We start from the raw sequence: 18,819 nt of genomic DNA on the forward strand, positions 1-18,819 counted from the left end.
TATATTAACATGATGTTAACTCATGCTCCTGCGGGACTGTAGGTCTTAAGGTTGTCACTAGGTATCATTGTATACATGAATTAACTTCCTAGGGTCATTTGCTACCTTTTATGCATCTACAATTTAATTGCTAGTTGGATTTTACTTATTGGCTTAACGATGTGCTCAATTTGTGTGCAACCTGTTTTTGTACTAGAACTATTCCTCCTCGGATTTTCTAGCAATTAATTTTGCGCTTGGGATATTCCGCAGCTTTGTGTATTACATACAGCACTGGTGAGGGTCTCTTTTGCTGCTACTAATCAAACAAGACTTGCTTGCAACTAGGTTAATACCTATTATCTGCCTCTCTGATGTGGATGATGACTGCTTGTGTGTATGTAGAACAGCCATCCTTTGAAGCTTTCGTAATTACTAAAAAAACAAAACTGTCATCTAGAAACAAACTGGAACCCAAGAAGCAGCGTCACCAAATCGCGCTAGGTGCAAGTCCTGCACAAGGTACGAACTGAACCCAGTAGATTGTGGCTGCTACATACACATTTCATGATTGCACCATTGCCCTGTGTTCATGGTGCACAAGAACTTACTCCATTTGCGAACAGGCATCAATGGTGGTGGTGATGGCCGCTGCGGAGGAGACAGATGAGGTTTCCGATGGTGAAATTTCGTCGCCGTCTTCTCAAGTGTCATCCTCTGCAGGTCTAGGGCTGCCACTGCCACTTCTTTTTCGCATAAGCTCTCTGCGGCTGTTCGTCAGGGATGGTTCGAGAAAATTACCACGACGAAGACTGAATAAGATAGGATGAGTACTTGAAGTGGCTGCATCAAACTTTTGTGTGATTTATCTAACCTCTCTCATTATTCGTCTTTTGTATAGATTAATTTGAATGCTTCTGTGTTGTTATCTATCTTACTCCAGTAAGTTGCGTCAGGCCCTCGGCTCGATCCACCTCACACCTAAGCTGTTATGCTTTGCACCACGTCCTGGGCTCCAATGCTAGCTCAACCAAGCTCCACTGTGGCCAAGTTGCGCATACAATTTGCAAAATGGAGGTTAGATGGTGCAGGAGGTGATTTTTCTTTGTGTTCTGTGGTTGAAGGGAGAGTGCAAAGTGAACCAATGGCTACAGCTATCACCACCCACTTATTTTTTGAAGTGGTACTACACGAGCCGTATAGTTTCCTTCTGTATACTTCAGTTGCAGGAGCCCGCCAGTGTTAGGAAATTTAGCCCTCCGGAAGCAAAGGATTGAACTACAAGACGATGCACATAGAATCACAGACGACAAAAAAAAACGATATTTATTAGTAAGGTTCAGCGGAAACTTGCATCCCCAAGTCATAACTATAGACGCTCCTCCCGACGGAATCACAGACGACACCTGCCGCTCTGGGTCCCGATAGAACCGCCACCGTCCCCTGTGAGTCTGTCACTATGTTATCATTGTTACAACAGTGGTCCTCCTCTTATATTTATGAGGAGGCTAGGTTATAGGAGTCATACTCTAACTCCAATATATACTGCTAATACAACTTCAAATCCAATAAGTAACATACTTTGTACAATATTCAACACATATTTCAACAAATCCCACTTTAGCGAATATTCCGCCAACTTGAAGCCGTCATACACGAACTTCTATGTACACCAGACTTGAGTTGTCATCTTTGCCGCTTAACAAAAGTTGTCCAATGAGTTTGACTTTACTTAGACTCACTACCTTTCAGAGACGCGGCTATCCCTGCAACTCCAGACTCTATGACTCCACCTACAACTGTGCATCTTTCTCTCATACCAGCACAACCTCTCGTAAGTAAAATCAAATTCCTTTTCAGCCTTGACATATGTCTGACTCCTCAAAGCATGTAACTCCATTATAGATCTTGATTTTGATGGCACTTATTCCAACAGGATGGTACCCCATGTCATCACATAAGTAGACCAAAAATTACCAGACTCGTATGAAGAGAACTACTCATGTTGGGTGTCACATGATAAGAGCCAACTGAATCCAACATCCATGCTGCTAAATTTAACTACATTCTTCATACTGAGAACTTCACTATTGTTTCTGAGTCACTCAGAAATTGCTATATTAGCATTACTCTTCCACTTGGCTGTTAGGTTATGATTATCCGATGTCTTACACTGTAGCCTCATGCAACCCCAAACCAATCAGATTACTCCAGTTGCAAGTAGAGAACTTCGTAGTCTCTACTTCCTTCCAATTCAGCTCTTGATACATCTCCACACCCTTCGATCCACACTTCACAACTCATGCGCAAACCTTGATTCAACCCACACCCTTGTCGATTTGGAAACGTGCAAGCCATCTTCAATACAAACATGCACCCTGAGGCTCACACCGTGTGTTGCCACGCCATAGAGAACGAACACTGCCAGCCCTCATGCTCCTATGACATTGTCGCCAGTCTTGTCATTACCTCTGTCACCCGCAGTATGACTGTCCTGTCGCCACCAGCCTATCCTTCCTACATCACAATATGTTCACCCTCCAATTGTACTATCCTCTAGCCTTCCTTGAACTATCCACCATGTGCCCACAAACTATCTGACCTCAGTCTGTCTGCCTCAGATGGACTGCTAGTAGGCTGCTCTGCTCCTCGACTATGACAACATGCTGAGCACCCTCCTGAAAACACCACCGTTGACCTCATGTTAGTCATCATGTGCACCACAACCAAACACTGGCCATCGACAGCCTTTACTTGTCACCGAGCACCGCAATACCAGCCTAAGGTTTAGCCAGCTGACCACTACCTCCCTCCTATGCCTGTTGCAATTTTCATCAGCGTATGTGACCTCATGTCGCGCTTCAACACCCATGCACCTCATGCATGTGCCTGCACGACACACCTCGTTGCATGCATGCCAATTGCTAGATTGTTCACCTTGTCGCAGACTGCCTACCCAGGTTTGTCACTAAACCTACATATCATCATCAAAATGCCCTACACGAACCCACCAGCCCACTTTCGTAGTCTACCGAGTTGCCTATTCATTGCATTGTTCCATGCACGGCATCCGCTCGACTCCCGATCGGCCTTGCCTTGGCGCACTAGGCCACGCACGCCCAAATGGGCCTACTTAGCTACTGTGGGATACCAGCGCGTTGGTCCGCCAAGCCGTCGCCCTGCTTAGGCCTTAGCCTACTAGCCCGTGTGCCACCTGGGCCGGAGACCTTCACGCGCGCTAGCACGTACGCTCCCTCCAGCAGCTGGCCCACTACCGCGGTTGCTCTTCGTTGGGCCACCGCACCTTGGTTGCAGGTCCTCAGCTCAGCCAACGCACTCGGCACATCAGCTCCTACAGGACTCCGGGTGTGATTGGTTGCCCGCATGGGTCTAGCCTGCATGGACAGTATATGCAAACTCAGGGGAAGCAGACTGAGTAAAGTCATATTTGTTATAAAAAAGAATATTTGGTTGGTTGTATCTGTCTGGACAGGTTAAGCTGAGATTCTATTTGGTTCACTGAATTTGAGGTCACATGAGCGGATGCAAGAGTTGAGACTGAGATTGGTTGCTCGCATGAAAATGATTTTATGACACTAACAAGTGGGCCTGCCTACATGAGTGATGTAGGAGCCTGCATTCGCTGGGCCAGACTGTGAAGGGAAGCTCGAATTGAGCTTCCCTCCCAGGCTGTAGGCATATATTTGCATCTACTGAGCCAGGATGGAATAGTGCATGACGGTAACCTAACACGCTTCTCTCTAAGATTATACGCATCCATCAGGCTAGGTTGCCCCCATGCAAGCAATCAATCACATCCCAATTGAACACATCCACCAATCGCTAGCCACATGCGCTCCTGCCCCTCAGTCGAAGCTCCATGGGCTGGCCGATTGTCGAGCCTAGCACCCCGAACCAACTGCCCGCATGGTCTTCGGCCTTCGCTCCTAGCTAACTTGTACACGTGTGCCCGCGCTATCCCATGTGTTGCTGTTTTCATGTGCCATTCCAAGCTTCGCCACACATGGGGTGTGTTTGGTTGCCCACATGAGTTTTCGTAGAGCTGCAACGTATATCCTGTACGAGTAGAAGCACACTAAGCGGATGCAGTGACTCCGAAAAGAAGAGTGTTTGGTTGTCTGCATGGGCAGGTGCAATGACCCTGCACCTGTGAATACAATGACCATGTGAAGGTGTTTTGTTGCTTGCATGAGCAGATGCAATGATCCTACACCTGAGACTAACGAGTTGGCTCGTTGTAGTACTCTAGTAGATGCAATGCATCCACCGGGTCATGCTCTAGAGAGAAGCTCGATTCGGGCATATCCATCAGGCCAAGCTCCAACCGTATAATTACATCCGCAGATGCAGAGAGGAATAGTGCATGTAGGCAACCAAACGGCCTTCTTCACAGGAATATATACACGGGCAGAGACAGGATACCTCTGATGCGGGTAACCAAACACACCCATGAGCTCTGCTCAACATGTGCACTACACCAGCAAACTGCCTTGGGCCACGCTCCACCTATGCCATGTGCACCTAATGTCTTCGACCATAGCTTGGCCACCACAACCTCTTAGCCAGTGCCACAACCTAGCTCAGCGTGTGCTCCCGTGCACTCCCATGACTCGAGCCGCATTGGGCCTCCATCTTCTACCAGGGCCACCTGTCGTCAGCGTGCCCATGGCCTGCTGCGAGCCTATGGTTTCACAGAGGTGATCCACACGATGGTGAGTGGTGGATCAATCGGTGGCACGGGGAGGTGGACACAGTCGGTCTTCATTGGCTGGTCCACTCATAGCAAACAAAGATGTATGTATACCTACAGTGCGACATGACAAGATTCAGCCAATCGGGTTCATGTAGGTGACTAGCCAATTAGGTAGTGAGGTGTGCACATGCCACCGTGCGCAAAGGAGCAGAGTTGGCTGGCCATCTAGGAGATGGTGGCTTTTGTAGAGGCTAATGGGAGGGATCAGCAATGGTAGGGTGATGTCAACTCAATTAGGGTTTCGACGTTGTCGTTGTAAAAAATTAGATAAAATAATAATACAATTACTAAATAATTCAATTGATTAGAGCAATGAGATATACTTGATTAGCTGGAGAACTCTTTGCAAAACTGGCTCAGGTCATATTCAAATAAAGTGGGCGCGACTTAACCAGCTTCCATGCTAGACTGAGCTCGATTCAGTTGAGTTGTTCCTCGTGAAGCCAACCCGCTTTCAATAGATCAGGCCAAAAGCCGCATCCTCTCACTCCCTCTCTCACAGACACACATGCTTGTGAGTTGCAACCCCAAAACTCTCGCCACCCAAAACCCCAATCCCAAATTGTTGGATAATGCCTCAAGAATCCTAGTCGAATACGATTTCTCAAAACGCCTACATAAAGGTCGCTTCATCGTGTTGATCGAGATCTGATCGATCGCCACAGGTCTGACATCGATCGAGATCCATTCGTACTCTCTACCACAGATCTTGCGCAGGCCTTCTGCCTCAATCCCAAGAACGCTCGCGCCCACATATTGTTGGGCTTCCAGATCGATTGGCCGCAGTAGATCCCACCCAGATCAGCATAGGACAATAGTGATGTCATCATTGACGTCATTGTGATTGTGATGTCAGCATTCAGAGTACCCACAGTTTTTGAGCGAAATTGCTACATGCACCTAGCCATCGTACTAGGGAGTTTGCGCTGAGTCTTTTTGGTTGAAAATTGATAATGCACCCACATCGTACATGGAAGCCTTGTTTTCTTCAGAACCTATCGTATTTTTTTATCTGCAATTTTTTCTCCAACATGTCATCCACTAAATTTGACATTGAGAAATTGGATGGCAAGATTTGTTTTTCTATATGGCAGGTGCAGATGAAAGTTGTTCTTACACAAGTAGACGTACGAAAGATGTTGCTTGCTAAACCGGCGGACATGCCAAATGCCAAATGGGAGGGATTGGATGAAAAAATAGTCTTCACCATACAACTCAGTTTGTCTACATATGTTGTACGTGAAGTTAGTAATGAGACCATTGTCACCTCATTGTGGTCAAAATTGGAGATGTTATGCATGAAGAAAAGTCTCACCAATAAATTATGCCTCAAAGAATGTTTGTACACTTGAATGGCAAAAGGTACCTCCATTCAGTCTCATCCTGATGAGTTCAATTCACTAATTAATGATCTTGAGATGTTAGATGTCAAAATCGATGATGAAGATAAGGCCATTCTTCTTGTTGTCTCTTTGCCTGCTACCTTTAAATACTTCAAGGAAATTATGTTTTATGGCAATCATGTTACTCTTAGTTTTAAGAATGTTAAAACAAATTTGTTATCTAAGGAAAAATTTAATGTTGATTCTCATTCTAAAATTAAAGTTGAGGGTTTAATTGTTAGAGGTAGATTATTAAATAAAGGTAATTCTTCTACTCCAAATTCTAGATCAAACCAAGAAACTATAAATCCAGACTTTTTTTACTCTTATTGCAAGAAAACAAATCATAAAATTTCTCAGTGCTTAAAGATAAAAAATAAGAGAGAAAGGAGTAATAAGATTTAAAAAGAAAAATCTACGGAGGCTAGTTTTGTTGCAAATGAATCTGAAAGTGAGGCTCTCATCAACACTACTAATTTGAGTAATCAAATTGCTTGGATTATTGATTCAGCTTGCTCTTTTTATATATGTCCATATAAAGAGTAGTTTTCTACTTATAATCCTATTAGTATTGTGAAGTCGTGGTTGGTGATGAGTCTTCATTTGAAATTGTTGAAATTGGTTATGTTTAAATCAAAACATATGATGCCACTATTATGACCCTTACCAATGTTCTTCATGTTCCTAGAATGAAAAAAAAATCTTATTTCTATAGGCACTAAATAATTTTTGGGACATAAATATATTAGTGAAAATGATGTTCTTATGATTTCAAAAGACAACTTTGCTATGCTGAAAGCCAATATAATCAATAATCTTTACATGTGAAGCAATCTAAAATCTATAAACAAATGTAAGTAATATGAAGACCGCTAGGATTATAAATAATAGTCCCTCCGATTGTAAATATATGTTGTTTTTTAGACTTGTGCAAAAGGATTAAGAAAGTATATCAAATGACCTTGTTGCTTTTTATTTATTCTGTATTGGAAAAGATAACTCATTCATTTGTGAGAGTGATAGTATTTATTAAACAATGGTAAGAAGAGCACAAAATAGAAAAAATTGTATAGAAATTCAAAAATAACTTATATTTAAAGAATAGTTGAGGAGGTTAAAACGACCTACATTTACAATTAGAGAGAGTATTAAACGCACAATTGCGCTGTCCACTTTACTAGTTACACGAATTTTTTTTTGGGCCGGGGGGGGGGGGACAGTCGAATGTTATATGCACAGTACTGTTAACGAGCAGTAGGGAAAAAAAGAAAATATACTGAGACATCACTCTCACCACTAGAAATGATGTATTCCCTTGCTGAAAAGATAAGGAGTGCAGCAATTTTGATGCAGCCCCTTCAATCGCTCACGTTCTCTTATACGGTCCTCGATGTGGCAATCTTCTGGCTCCGCCCCTGGGACTCGACAGCCGCAGCGAGGAGAGGGCCACGAGATCCGGCGGTGGCAACCCAGTGGAGGACGACGACGCAGTTTCACCCTGGCTGTCATCGCCGTCGGCCCCTCGTCTGTCTCCTCCTCCTCGTCCGCCGCCGCCTGGTCACCGATGAGATGAGGTTAGTTCACGTTCATCAGACACAGGACGACGGATGAATTAAACCACGAAAATGTGAATGTGCCAGCCAGAATCAGCTGGGTTCAGTTCATACCTTGTTCAGGACATTCACCCAGCGCGATTTCAAGATGCTGCTTCTTGGGCTCCCTGTTGTTTCTACAAAACAATGTTTTTTTTCTCTCTCTCTCAGTAATCAATTACACAAGCTCCGAAGGCTGATCATTCTAAAGAAAAAATTCGCGGAATAACAGTAATTGCAAAATCAGTAAGTTTGATGACGGTGTGTTACCTGAACGCGACGAACACGGCGCACTGTGCCCGGAGCTGCTTCAGCTGCTGCGGCGTGAACTCCGGCGCAGGGCGAGAGGATGGAAGCATGCCTGCCCTTCTCTGCAATGGAGCGAAGCAAGCCAGCTATTTTTCCGTACCTTGTTGCGTATGATGATCATGGAAACTGCCATTGGTACACAATTATTTGTGTACTTTGCGTCTGCCGGCGAGTTTGTAGTGACCTGATCAAGACAGGTAACTAAAATACGACGATATGATTGATGCATTTTTGTTTATCTCGGACCTGTTCTGAACATCTGATGTCATCGGAAGGTAAAAAACGATTCAAGGATTCTTTTTTTCCCCTGGTGCAGGGGCATGGTGAATGCAGACAGAACGCAGGATAAGAGGTGAGGAAAAATTTATGCAAAAAACGGCCAATGCATGCAAACCTGAGAAGACTTGTTCAATTCGGACAGCATAAGCTCTCGCATCAGCAGCACTGAAAGTTTCTTCACAAAATCTAGTATAATTTAGAAATGGAAAAAGTTCAAATTACTTCCATGAATTATTCCTAGTATCTGAATAATCCTAAAACTTTAAAACTATTTATTTACCTAAAACTTTAAATACCGGATCACATAATCTTATAGAGTATTTTTTTCTCGGTGGTTGTATTGACATGACGACAGTTTCACTGACATGGCAACCTATAATATTATTTTCGCTGACATAGCAGTGCACAAGCCTCTCTCTGCTTCTCCTCCCTCTGATCAAGCTCTCTCTACCTTTCTCTCCCTCTCACTGGCCTCTCTCCCATCATCCTCTCTCGGTTTGGACAACACAGGACAAGAGCTAACTCAGGTTCCAAAATACGCGAGAGAGATAGCGTTATAGCCACGTGGCAAAAACAAGTAATGTGACGACTAGTTATTAAAACAGCTGTTGCAAACCACATCAGAGATTATATAATCCGATATTTAAAGTTTGAGGATTATCTGAATATTAGGAATAATTCAAGAGAGTAAGAACTTTTTTCCTTTAGAAAACGACCAGCGATGACCATCGCTAATCTCTACAGGTAACCAACCGCTGACACAACCAGATCACATGATCGACCAAAAAGACACCGAAATGATATTTATATCAAGCTTCCAACAAGGCATCAGATAACACTAGGTAAGAGACCATCATGAGAAAATATAAATAGTTTAAATTCCATCAAGCTCCCTAGGCCATGGGCATCTTGTACATACATAAAAAGTAGCGAATGACCACATAAAAAGTAGCGAATGACCAAAGTTGTTCATCCGAGACCGCAACGGTACCTAGATAACCTTAAGACCTACAGACTACAGCCCTGAAGCATGAGTTAACATAATGTCGAATTAGAAACATCGGAGCGATATCCGTACATCAAGTTAGCTGCTTTCGGTGCAGCCCAGCCAAGACGCTCTGAAACTGCCGTTCGGCATCTCCGTACGCTTCCTCCAACCTGCTATGTGCCGATTTGAGTTTCAAGAGTTCTGCGTCTTCATGTTCTTTGTCCTTTGCAATCTGCTGCGATTCCTGGCGGAGGTGCCCAAGTTTCTGCTCAAGCTCAGCTACAGCTCTATCCTTTTCAAAGAGCAATGCATCAATTTTGGACAAGGAGGTTGTCGTCCCCTCCATCTGTGCTTTCAGCTTGTCTATTTCTCCGAGATAATTGGAACAACTAGATTTGATCTGGAGCAATTTGGTGAGACTGCTCTGCAAAAACTGTACGTTGAATCCATTTGCCTCTAAATGGCGAAGTGTACTGATTTTGTCCTCAAACAATTCCATGCTGTCATCTATGCTTGATTCCCTTGTACTTTTCACTAAGTTGGCAAACGAGACCATCAGACCTAAAGCCATTCCTTCACGCAGTGCCGGTGAATATTCTCGAAGTGGAAGGAAATGCGGCTGTTGCGGTACCTCCTTAAACACATCCATTGCTTCAATTAGAGGCCATGCAGGAGTGTTCTTGACGAACAGAGCCTGGTGACCAGATATTTGAGAGAGAGAAAACTGTGAAGGCATAGAGCTCCCAGCAACAGAGCAGCTCCTTAATGGAGAATTGTCCATGTCCATGGTGCATTGTGTGCTCCCAGAACGTAGAAGGATTGATCTCTCATCCACTTCCTCACCAGCCTGTTGAACTGGACAATCAAGAGATAGGATAGCTGTCTCCATAAGATGGTTGCTTTTAGCTACTTGGGTAGCAGCATGCTCTGTGAATAAATCTGGATTTATGTTCGCTTGACAGATGTTGATCGCAGGAGTTGGCTCTTCTTCCAACATACTAACATGTATGTCAATACCTGCCCACAGAAATCCGATCATAAAAAATCTGCTACTTTGAAGTACACATTATTTAGGAAAATATGCACATTTCCACAACGGGTAAAGTTTTCACAGATCATACCATTTTTATTATGCATTGATTCAAAGCGTGGAGGTACTATCGATAACAGTACGTGATTTGCTAATCCATTTATGTTCAGAGTATCCTCCAAAGTTACGTCGAGCAGCTGCTGAGTATCAGATTTTGTACTTTCCAACTGTATGTGAAACAGTGCTAGGGTGAGAAGCTGGCAGCTAATATTAGTTCAAAAAAGAATTAACTTACTGTTGAGGAAGATTCTTTCATTAGCCCTGCCACTTTCTTTCTTCTTCTCTGATGAACAGTACTAGTCGCATCCAATGAGCTACATGGACTACACAGTTTTTTTGATCCTATCCTTTTAGACACTGCGGATTGTACAGCAGCCATTAGATTACAATAACCATCCTATTGATGAATGAGTGTTGGAGGGAATACTTACATTTCCTGTGGGTAAGAACCTTTGAATTTGAACCACTATTAGTCCGTTTTGACACCTTAATACAGATTGACAAACAGAACAGAACACACATGAACATGAATATAGAAAGGAGATGTTTTAAAAGCCAATCACAAGTCTGTACCTGTCTATTCAGCACTGAAGTGGTCTGGCCTTCCACAGAGGCAGTCAAAGCACAAACAATGTCCGTACTAGAGAAATTGATGTTTCCCTTCGACTGAATCTTCACCAGCAAAATGATCAACATGAACATAAATTGTACATCTATGGACAGATACAATATTACTCCAACTATGAAACAAAATGAAGGGGACTTACGTTATCCGAGGCATCATTTTTCCCTTGAAGTTCTTGAATAGGGTGTGTTTTGCTCCTTTTACTCTTGGATATATCTTTCTTTACCTTAAGTGTCTTGACAGAGAGCAGTTTTTTCTGTGTTGGTTGGGAAGCACTATTTATGCGAGCTGAAGCCATTTTCTTTCTTAGTTCTGCAATTGAAAGCATATCGTAGGCATCATCAGCACTTGTTCCACAAACGGGTGTACTAAGCTGACCATTGAAAAGCATCATCTCAGACATGATTTCTTGATTGTGCACTGTTTCTCCAGTACCATTTGGCATTGATTCGTTTTGAGGCGTTGAATGTCCTGAAGAAGCACAAAGAAGAACATTCGTTGGCGCTGAACTCACTTTCCTGTGTGAAAGCACTTGAAGACTATTCTTTGCTGAGAGTGGAGAACAAGAATTCGGAGAATGATTGCTTGCTGGTGACTTGCACAGAGAAGATAAATGAGTGTCCATCTCAGAGACTGAAGAATGTTCAGATCCATCAGTTAATATGACCTCTAGCTGCTGCAGTTTTTTCCTTGACCTTTTGGTGGCAGAAGATTCAGGATCATGACTGTGTTCATCATCACTAAATGCCACGTCAACAGGTGAGCTTGGACTTTTTCCAGATATAGACCGCCGCCTCAAGTTAGCTTGTCTCTGTATAAGAAATATCCAGAATGGATCATGCAAATTGAAAGGCAGGATGCTATGTCGAAAAGTCAAAGAGAAACCACATTGTTTTATCATAGCAATGTGCTATATACATATGACATGCCAATGGTTAAACAACTTAGAAAAGCAAGACAGTCAATAAGATATAGTAGAAAATCTGCCGCACTTAGTGGACTTCATCAGTGAAGGAACATGTTCCAGGATCCCCAAGATCATGAGTTCAAACAAGACAAACTTTTAAGTATTCATTATCGGTATTGATGAATAGGTTGGAGCTTCTGCACACCAGATTTCTAATTGACATGAAAGTCAGTATGAAATGACTTTTCCATGAGAGGTAAGATGAGTGACCAAAAAATTTGGACCGTTGGATCTAATACCAAAGGTACAATAAATTCTAGTTGAACACCATAGGACACGTAACTGACCATGTCGCAGGCAGTTGCAAAAAGAACAAGAAGGGCGGTTGCATGGGTAAATTAGCCACACTCCAAACCAACCACTAGTGCTCCTTCAAAAAAAACACATCACGGCCAAATGCATGGATTAATCAGCTAGATTGCAACTAACATAGCTAGCTAACCGTCAGACATATATCTGACCATGTATTATGAAGATTAGAATTTCTAACCGGCCAATATGATATGATGAATGAACACATGCATCACTTGCATCCAAAATTTGTATTTACATTTTTAAGTTTCTTTCTAATCATATTTAGTTTTTTCTTAACATAGACAAACTAAATTGATTGCCAACTCCCATTATTCCGACCTAACAATTTCTAACTCCAAACCAACACGTGCCTCTTTTCTTAACTCCTCACAACTTGCAGACTGCTTAACCCTTAGGATCCAACAAGTACTATGCTACCATCCCACTCGAGGTTGATTGTGCTTTCATAAATAATTATTTGAATTATCATTGCCAAAGACAATAATAACTTCATTTTAAAATGCACATGAAATTTTTTTTAGTACATCAATTAAATAACCACCATTGGAAATTTTGCTTCCAACACTACATATGCCAGCATAGAGCAAGGATTCCTATCCACCGGAGCTTATTTGAACAGTGTAGAATCTATAGGATATAATCTTACTCAATAGACTTACGGCTAACTTTACGTCCTATTAAAGTTTATTAACCAATCACAAAAGTATTGACATATATGACTCTACAAACTTGTGATGCTAGATACAGCCATATATTTTTCCTTGATCCAGGATTCATTTTATGTATATGTTGCTACAGCGCTGATATAATCTCTATTCGTCTTATGTATATGTTGCTACAGCGCTGATATGATCTCTATTCGTCGTTTCATTTAATTTGATGAAAAAAGTGGTCAGCATCTTAATATTGTTAAGTTGCTGTGGTTTAGCTTTAGAAACTTTTCCCATCTTCTCTCCCCACAATTTAAAAAGCATGTACTCAAAACATCTTTAACTTGGACTACTAACAAATAAAGATAAAAAATTGATTGTATTGTCGAAAAGTATCACATTGGTCCATTACGCCATAAGTAGCATTGTCCATGTTGCTCATTCCTCATCCAATCGTGGTCTTTTTTATATTTCACTAATCGCATTGTCATACATCGATTGCTATTTCAAAAAGACAATTGCATCATAAAAGTTGATAGTGATTCAGCAATAGTGGTAGTATTAAAAGCGCATTTTCTCATTGTCTTTATGCAAATTTCAGCCATACCTGGCTGAAGGATTCATGAACCAGAAGAAAGGATAATAAATTATGATCTCATTCTAAATAACTAAAGTGGAGAGAGGAAAGGGATTGAGGTTGAGGGACTGATATCCTCATCTCCTACCAAATTAGACATGATCTATGAATGGCCTAAAGCAGTAAACCTTACAGTCTATATCATCCACAAGGCTATGGAACAGCAAACAATGTGAAATGCAAAGCTAACAAGCACAGCTACGAAATGGATTTGTTGGATTACCTTAGCACTAACAATCCTCCATTGCTTGCCATTCCACTTGTACTGCGGCTTGAGCAACTCCACCACCTTAGTCACCAGCAGCTCCGCCATCTTGCCATCAATAGTGACCTCATACTCACCTTCCCCGACAACCCTGCGCACCACTCCCGGCGACCACGCCCCGTCGCAGTACGCCTCCACCGCGGCGCTGGGCCCGAGCCGGAACTCGCTCTCCCGCGGGGAATGCTCCACAGCCGGCCTGATGAACCGCCAATGCAGGTACTCAGTCGCCTTCTCCGCCCCGCTCTCCCCCTCCTCCTCCAGATCGAAGTACTCCACGACGTAGCTCAGCGGATCGACCACCTTCGCCACCGTAGCCGGGAACCAGGAGTAGCCGTACACCTCCCGATCCCTCCCCACCTCGACCTTCTCCCCGACCTCGTACACCCGAACCGCGTGCTTCGGCTGGACGGCAATCACGGACCGCGACGGGACCCACTCGCCGTAGACGTAGTCGCGGCGGGGGCGGGCGAAGTGAGGCGGAAACGTGATGACCTCGCGGGTAATGGGGAACGCGACGGTGACGGACGCGGCGGGGTCGTTGGGGGCTGCGACGACGATGCCGGACCACCACCCGTCGTTGTGGAACGCCTCGACGATGTCGTGGAGGAGGAACCGCGGCGGGGACGACGAATCCTCCGCGGGAGGTGGCCGCGGGCGGATGTGCGTGGGGGCGAAGAGCTCGGCGAGGGTGCCGCCGCCGTCGTCGGCGAGGAGGTGGGAGTAGGTGACCGTGTACCGCGCCGGGTAGCGCGGGCCGCGCGCGGGGGCGAAGTCGACTACCTTGGCCTCGAACCAGGAGCCGTGGAAGCCATCGTCGTCGACGCGGACCTCGACCTCGGCGCCGGGAGGCAGTGGTGTCGGCTCCTGCGAGGGGGACGACGCGGGGGGCGGAGAGGACGGGCGAGGGGGTCTCTTCGGGGACTTGCTCCAGCCGCGCCGGCGGGGCCGGCCGGAGGTCGCCGGCGAGCGGCCGGCGGCCATGGGCGATTGGGGTTTTGGCGGCTGGGGTTTTGGGTGGCGGGGTCACGACTCACAGGCGTGGTGTACTGGTCTTCGTGCTGACTGCCGAGTGGGAGTGGCAGCGCTCTGGCCTTTGGGCGTTCCGGGCTTCGAGGCGCGTGAATTGAAAGCGAGGTGGGCTCGACCGGTCACGACTCCAGTCTGTTTGACTGACGCGTGGGTCACAGCACCGGTTGGGTCATCCGGGCCCGCAAGCTGGTACCTGGGTGCTACACTCTCCGCGGTGCGAATGTTTTCTTTGATCGGGTTCCGGTTGCTAAGCAGCGCGGGGAAGCGGGAGCCACGTGGCGTGGCAGCGGGCAGGTGGCGGGCATGGGAGGGAGATATTACCGGGCCCACTTAGCAGTGGGAGAAGGTGTGAATGACAAGTGGGCATGGACGCGTGCTGGCGTTTTCTGAGTTTTGTCGCGGCGCCACGTCCGTGCTGGCGCATCGGGAAGCTGGAGTGGGACCCGCGAACAGCGGTGGTGTTTTGAGTGGTGGGTGGGTTGATGCTCGGTGCACGAATTCCTGTGGAAGAGGGGCGCAGGTGACGGATGACTGACTCGCGGGGTCCACAGGAAATGGATGCGGTGCCTACCTGGCAGACAGAGCACAGCGCTGGAAGCATAGGACGACAGGGCGGACTGCGGAGAGTCACTGCAGCGTGGGCCCTATGAGCCAGCGTGAGAAGTATAATTGGTCAGGGCCCACTCGCACTAAGGAGAGAGGGGTTGCCTTGGAACATGGCTAGCATGTAACAGCGATTTCCAATAGCTGCTATCTAGCTAGGCATAGTTAGATGTAGCGATTCGTGCTAAAAATAGGTTTTAATCGGCTCCCAACCTCTCGTAATTTTGGTCGGTTCGTTATCCCCTTTCCATTCTTCATCAAATTGAGATAGCGTAAAAATGAGTTCATCAAATCATGGACCTCTCGGCCCTCCTCATTGACGATGTCATGGCTGCCACAGGTGAGGACAGCCTCACCTCCTTTCTCGTGTGAGTGGGGGCCAGAAGAGCTCTATGCGGTCGTGGAGGGGGAGGTGAGGGCGAGAAGGGGGAGGCGACGGCATAGGGCGAGGTGCGAATAGGATGGCGATACATTGAAATACTTTTTAAGTTATAGGCTATTAATAAAATATAAGTGAGTGAAATTTAAAGAGTGAGATTTAGAGAGTCAGTTGGAGCGCACAGAGAAATAGAGCGAATTTTTTTGAAGAGGCTCTCTATATGAAGATACACGGAGCGAGATTTAAAGAGCCGATTAAAGATACTCTAACGCCTCTCAAAACTAGGCATTAGCAAAAAAAAATGCAAGTTGCCTGATTGTTTGGATTAATAGGGAATAGACGATAAATAGTATTCCTTACCATAAAAAAAATATCATTTTAAGTTCCATACAGTCAACATGCTTAAACTTTGATTATTAATATATTTTGAAATATTTTGATAGAACTTTCTAAAATCTTTTACATCTAAACCCCGTGTGTTTCTAAACACGTAGTTGAGCCACGTCAGCAGAAAAGGACGAACCGTCGGATGAAGCCATGGAGAGAGGACAACCGTCGGATCATGGACTTTGAGTTGTCTTCAGGAGTGTTCCCAAAGGAGCCGCTCGTGATCCTTTTCCCCCTCGTGAGTCTTTCCATAGGACACCCGTCCTTATCCTTTGGCACGCCCGGTGCGCTCCTCCTTGCTCTCCTCCGTCGCCAGCTGTGCTTATCTCTCCTAGTCTTGCTCCACCTGCAAGAAACCAGAGCCATCCACGCGCCTTTCTTTGCCACCGTTGCTCCAGTTGCGCCTCCGGCAGGCTGAGTAGCTAGCGCTAGAGATCCCCTCTTCCCCTCCCCCCCCCCTCTCTCTCTACCACAAGAAAACAACTTAGATCAAATGATCCGGTCTTTCTTTGCCGTAGCCACCACCGAAGATCCCATCTTTCCCGGCCGGTTTTCTCCTCTCTCTCTCTCTCTCTCTCTCTCTGTGTATGTCGCAAGAAAAACAATCTGGATCGAAGGTTCGATTGAGGAATCCATAGATCAAGATAAAGATATTATTTTGATCTATAATTTTTTTCCCTTAATAGCTCACTGTGTAACACATTAGACTGCCGATGATTAGGGCGCACGGTGTCGTGGTCGTTTCTTCGTCCCTGCTCATAGTAGCTCACTGACGACCAGCGCACGATGCAAGTGAATTGAGGAGGAAGTAATCATCCACAAGAAAACAACTCAGGGGCAAGGTATGATTCAATATATTCTCTCGTGAGCCTACTGAAAATACATCATATCTTGCATATATTCTCATGTCGGCAAAGTGAATGCCAGTGTATTAGATAATCTTTATGATGGCTAATGACTTGTATACTGAACATGCATGTTTCCTAGCACTACTATAAAACCTATTTTTCGAGACATCTAGGATTGATTTGTACAGGTGGTTCGTAGGAAAAACCGCTTCAGAAAGTGGCTGCGGCCCCGTGCGGCCGAGGACCGCCTGTGAAAAGTAATTTCCACAGGCGGTTCCTTACGTGGACCGCATGTGGAAATGGATCCATTTCCACATGCGGTCCACGTAAGGAACCGCCTGTGGAAATTACTTTTCACAGGCGGTTTATTAAGTCGACCGCCTATGAAAATACTCCATAAATACTGCATCTTCTCGACCAGCTCTATTCAGACAGACTTACTGTTCGAAACAGTAAGCATTTACTGTGGTGGCCGATTTGGAAAATAGGGGGGAAAGGTTTTGTTTTTGATTTCCTTGGAGGAGCCAAATAAGGTATGTATATCTCATCCCTAGCTTGCATTTTTTTGAAGTTTAAATTTAGATTTAAGGCTAAATTAGAGTTTCAATGTGATCTAGAGATGCTCATGGTTCTTGCTATTTTGATCATCATATTAGCTCAAATTTGTTGCAATATTGATTTAATTGTGTAGATTCACATGATTCTAGTATTATATTTTAAAATTGTAGCTAGAATGTGATGTTTAGCCTTAGGAGGTTTCATCATGCATGAATGAGGATATTTTCTCTAGATCTAGATCTAGATCTAGAGGAGAGGGAGAGGGAGAGAGAGAGAGAGAGAGTAATGAATTCACATTATTTTGAGTCATAAATTTACGTTAATTTAGATTCAATTGCGTAGATATATTATAATCATAATAATCTTTTTAATTATGATTTTCAAATAAATTATTTAATTAATTAATGTACCTAATTTTGTGGTTGAAGTTAAAGATGGACAGAGCATGGATGTATGATGCGCCAAAGACATGGAGAAATATACATTAAAGGACTCTCTGTTTTTATTGAAGCCGCAGAGAAGGACGCTTTAATTAAGAAGACAAAGGAAATGTACTGTCCATATTCTGACTGCAAGAACCAGAAATTGTGGGACAAATCAAGTGTAATCAAATCGCACTTGATCTTGAGAGGTTTTGTTGAGAATTACAAATGTTGGTCCAATCACGGCGAACAACGTACAAGCAAATCAAACCAGGACATCGCTGCTGATCAAGTAGATGGTGATGATGAGGGAGCAGTCGGAGCCGACAATGATTTTATGATGGATGATGAACCCGATGTTGATCTGGATGATGATGCTGACTTTGATCTGGAGGAAATGCTGCGCCACGCTGAACCGCATGTTTTAAGGGACACGAGAGGTTTAGATAATTTCGAGGCATTAAAAAAGGCATCGAACGAACTTTTGTATGAGGAATCGAAGGGCTGTGATAAGGAGTTCACGGTGTTGCATTCGGTCCTTGAACTTCTAAGGTTGAAGGGCAGCAATGGATGGTCCGACAAGAGTTTCTCGGATCTGTTGAGTCTCTTGGCAAACATGCTTCCGAAGCCTAACTCCTTGCCCACCACCACTTATCTGGCGAAGAAGCTTATCTGCCCATTGTCATTGGATGTGCAAAAAATACACGCGTGTCCGAACCATTGTATCCTGTACCGTAAAGA

At 44.6% G+C, this 18,819-nt stretch overlaps 1 protein-coding gene across 5 annotated transcripts; it reads right to left on the minus strand.

Annotated features, from left to right (window-relative positions):
- Nucleotides 1-9,173: 9,173 nt before the first annotated feature.
- On the minus strand, nt 9,174-14,930 carry LOC133887434 (uncharacterized). 5 transcript variants are annotated; one of them, XM_062327393.1, is made up of 8 exons: nt 13,811-14,930; nt 11,454-11,829; nt 11,161-11,330; nt 10,967-11,065; nt 10,825-10,879; nt 10,629-10,750; nt 10,425-10,560; nt 9,174-10,320 (listed from the first exon to the last, which is right to left on the minus strand). In XM_062327393.1, exons 1-8 carry the CDS (start codon nt 14,831-14,833, stop codon nt 9,395-9,397), a joined length of 2,907 nt encoding a protein of 968 aa, XP_062183377.1. In that variant the 5' UTR covers nt 14,834-14,930; the 3' UTR covers nt 9,174-9,394. The 5 variants fall into 5 exon arrangements, with proteins under 5 accessions (XP_062183377.1, XP_062183376.1, XP_062183374.1 ...); XM_062327392.1 differs by having other exon boundaries at nt 10,825-10,843; nt 10,967-11,059; nt 11,161-11,829; XM_062327390.1 differs by having other exon boundaries at nt 10,967-11,059; nt 11,161-11,829.
- Between the last annotated feature and the right edge of the window lie 3,889 nt (nt 14,931-18,819).

The sequence above is a fragment of the Phragmites australis genome, chromosome 12 (genome assembly GCF_958298935.1).
Source record: "Phragmites australis chromosome 12, lpPhrAust1.1, whole genome shotgun sequence".
Classification (NCBI taxonomy): Eukaryota; Viridiplantae; Streptophyta; class Magnoliopsida; order Poales; family Poaceae; genus Phragmites; species Phragmites australis.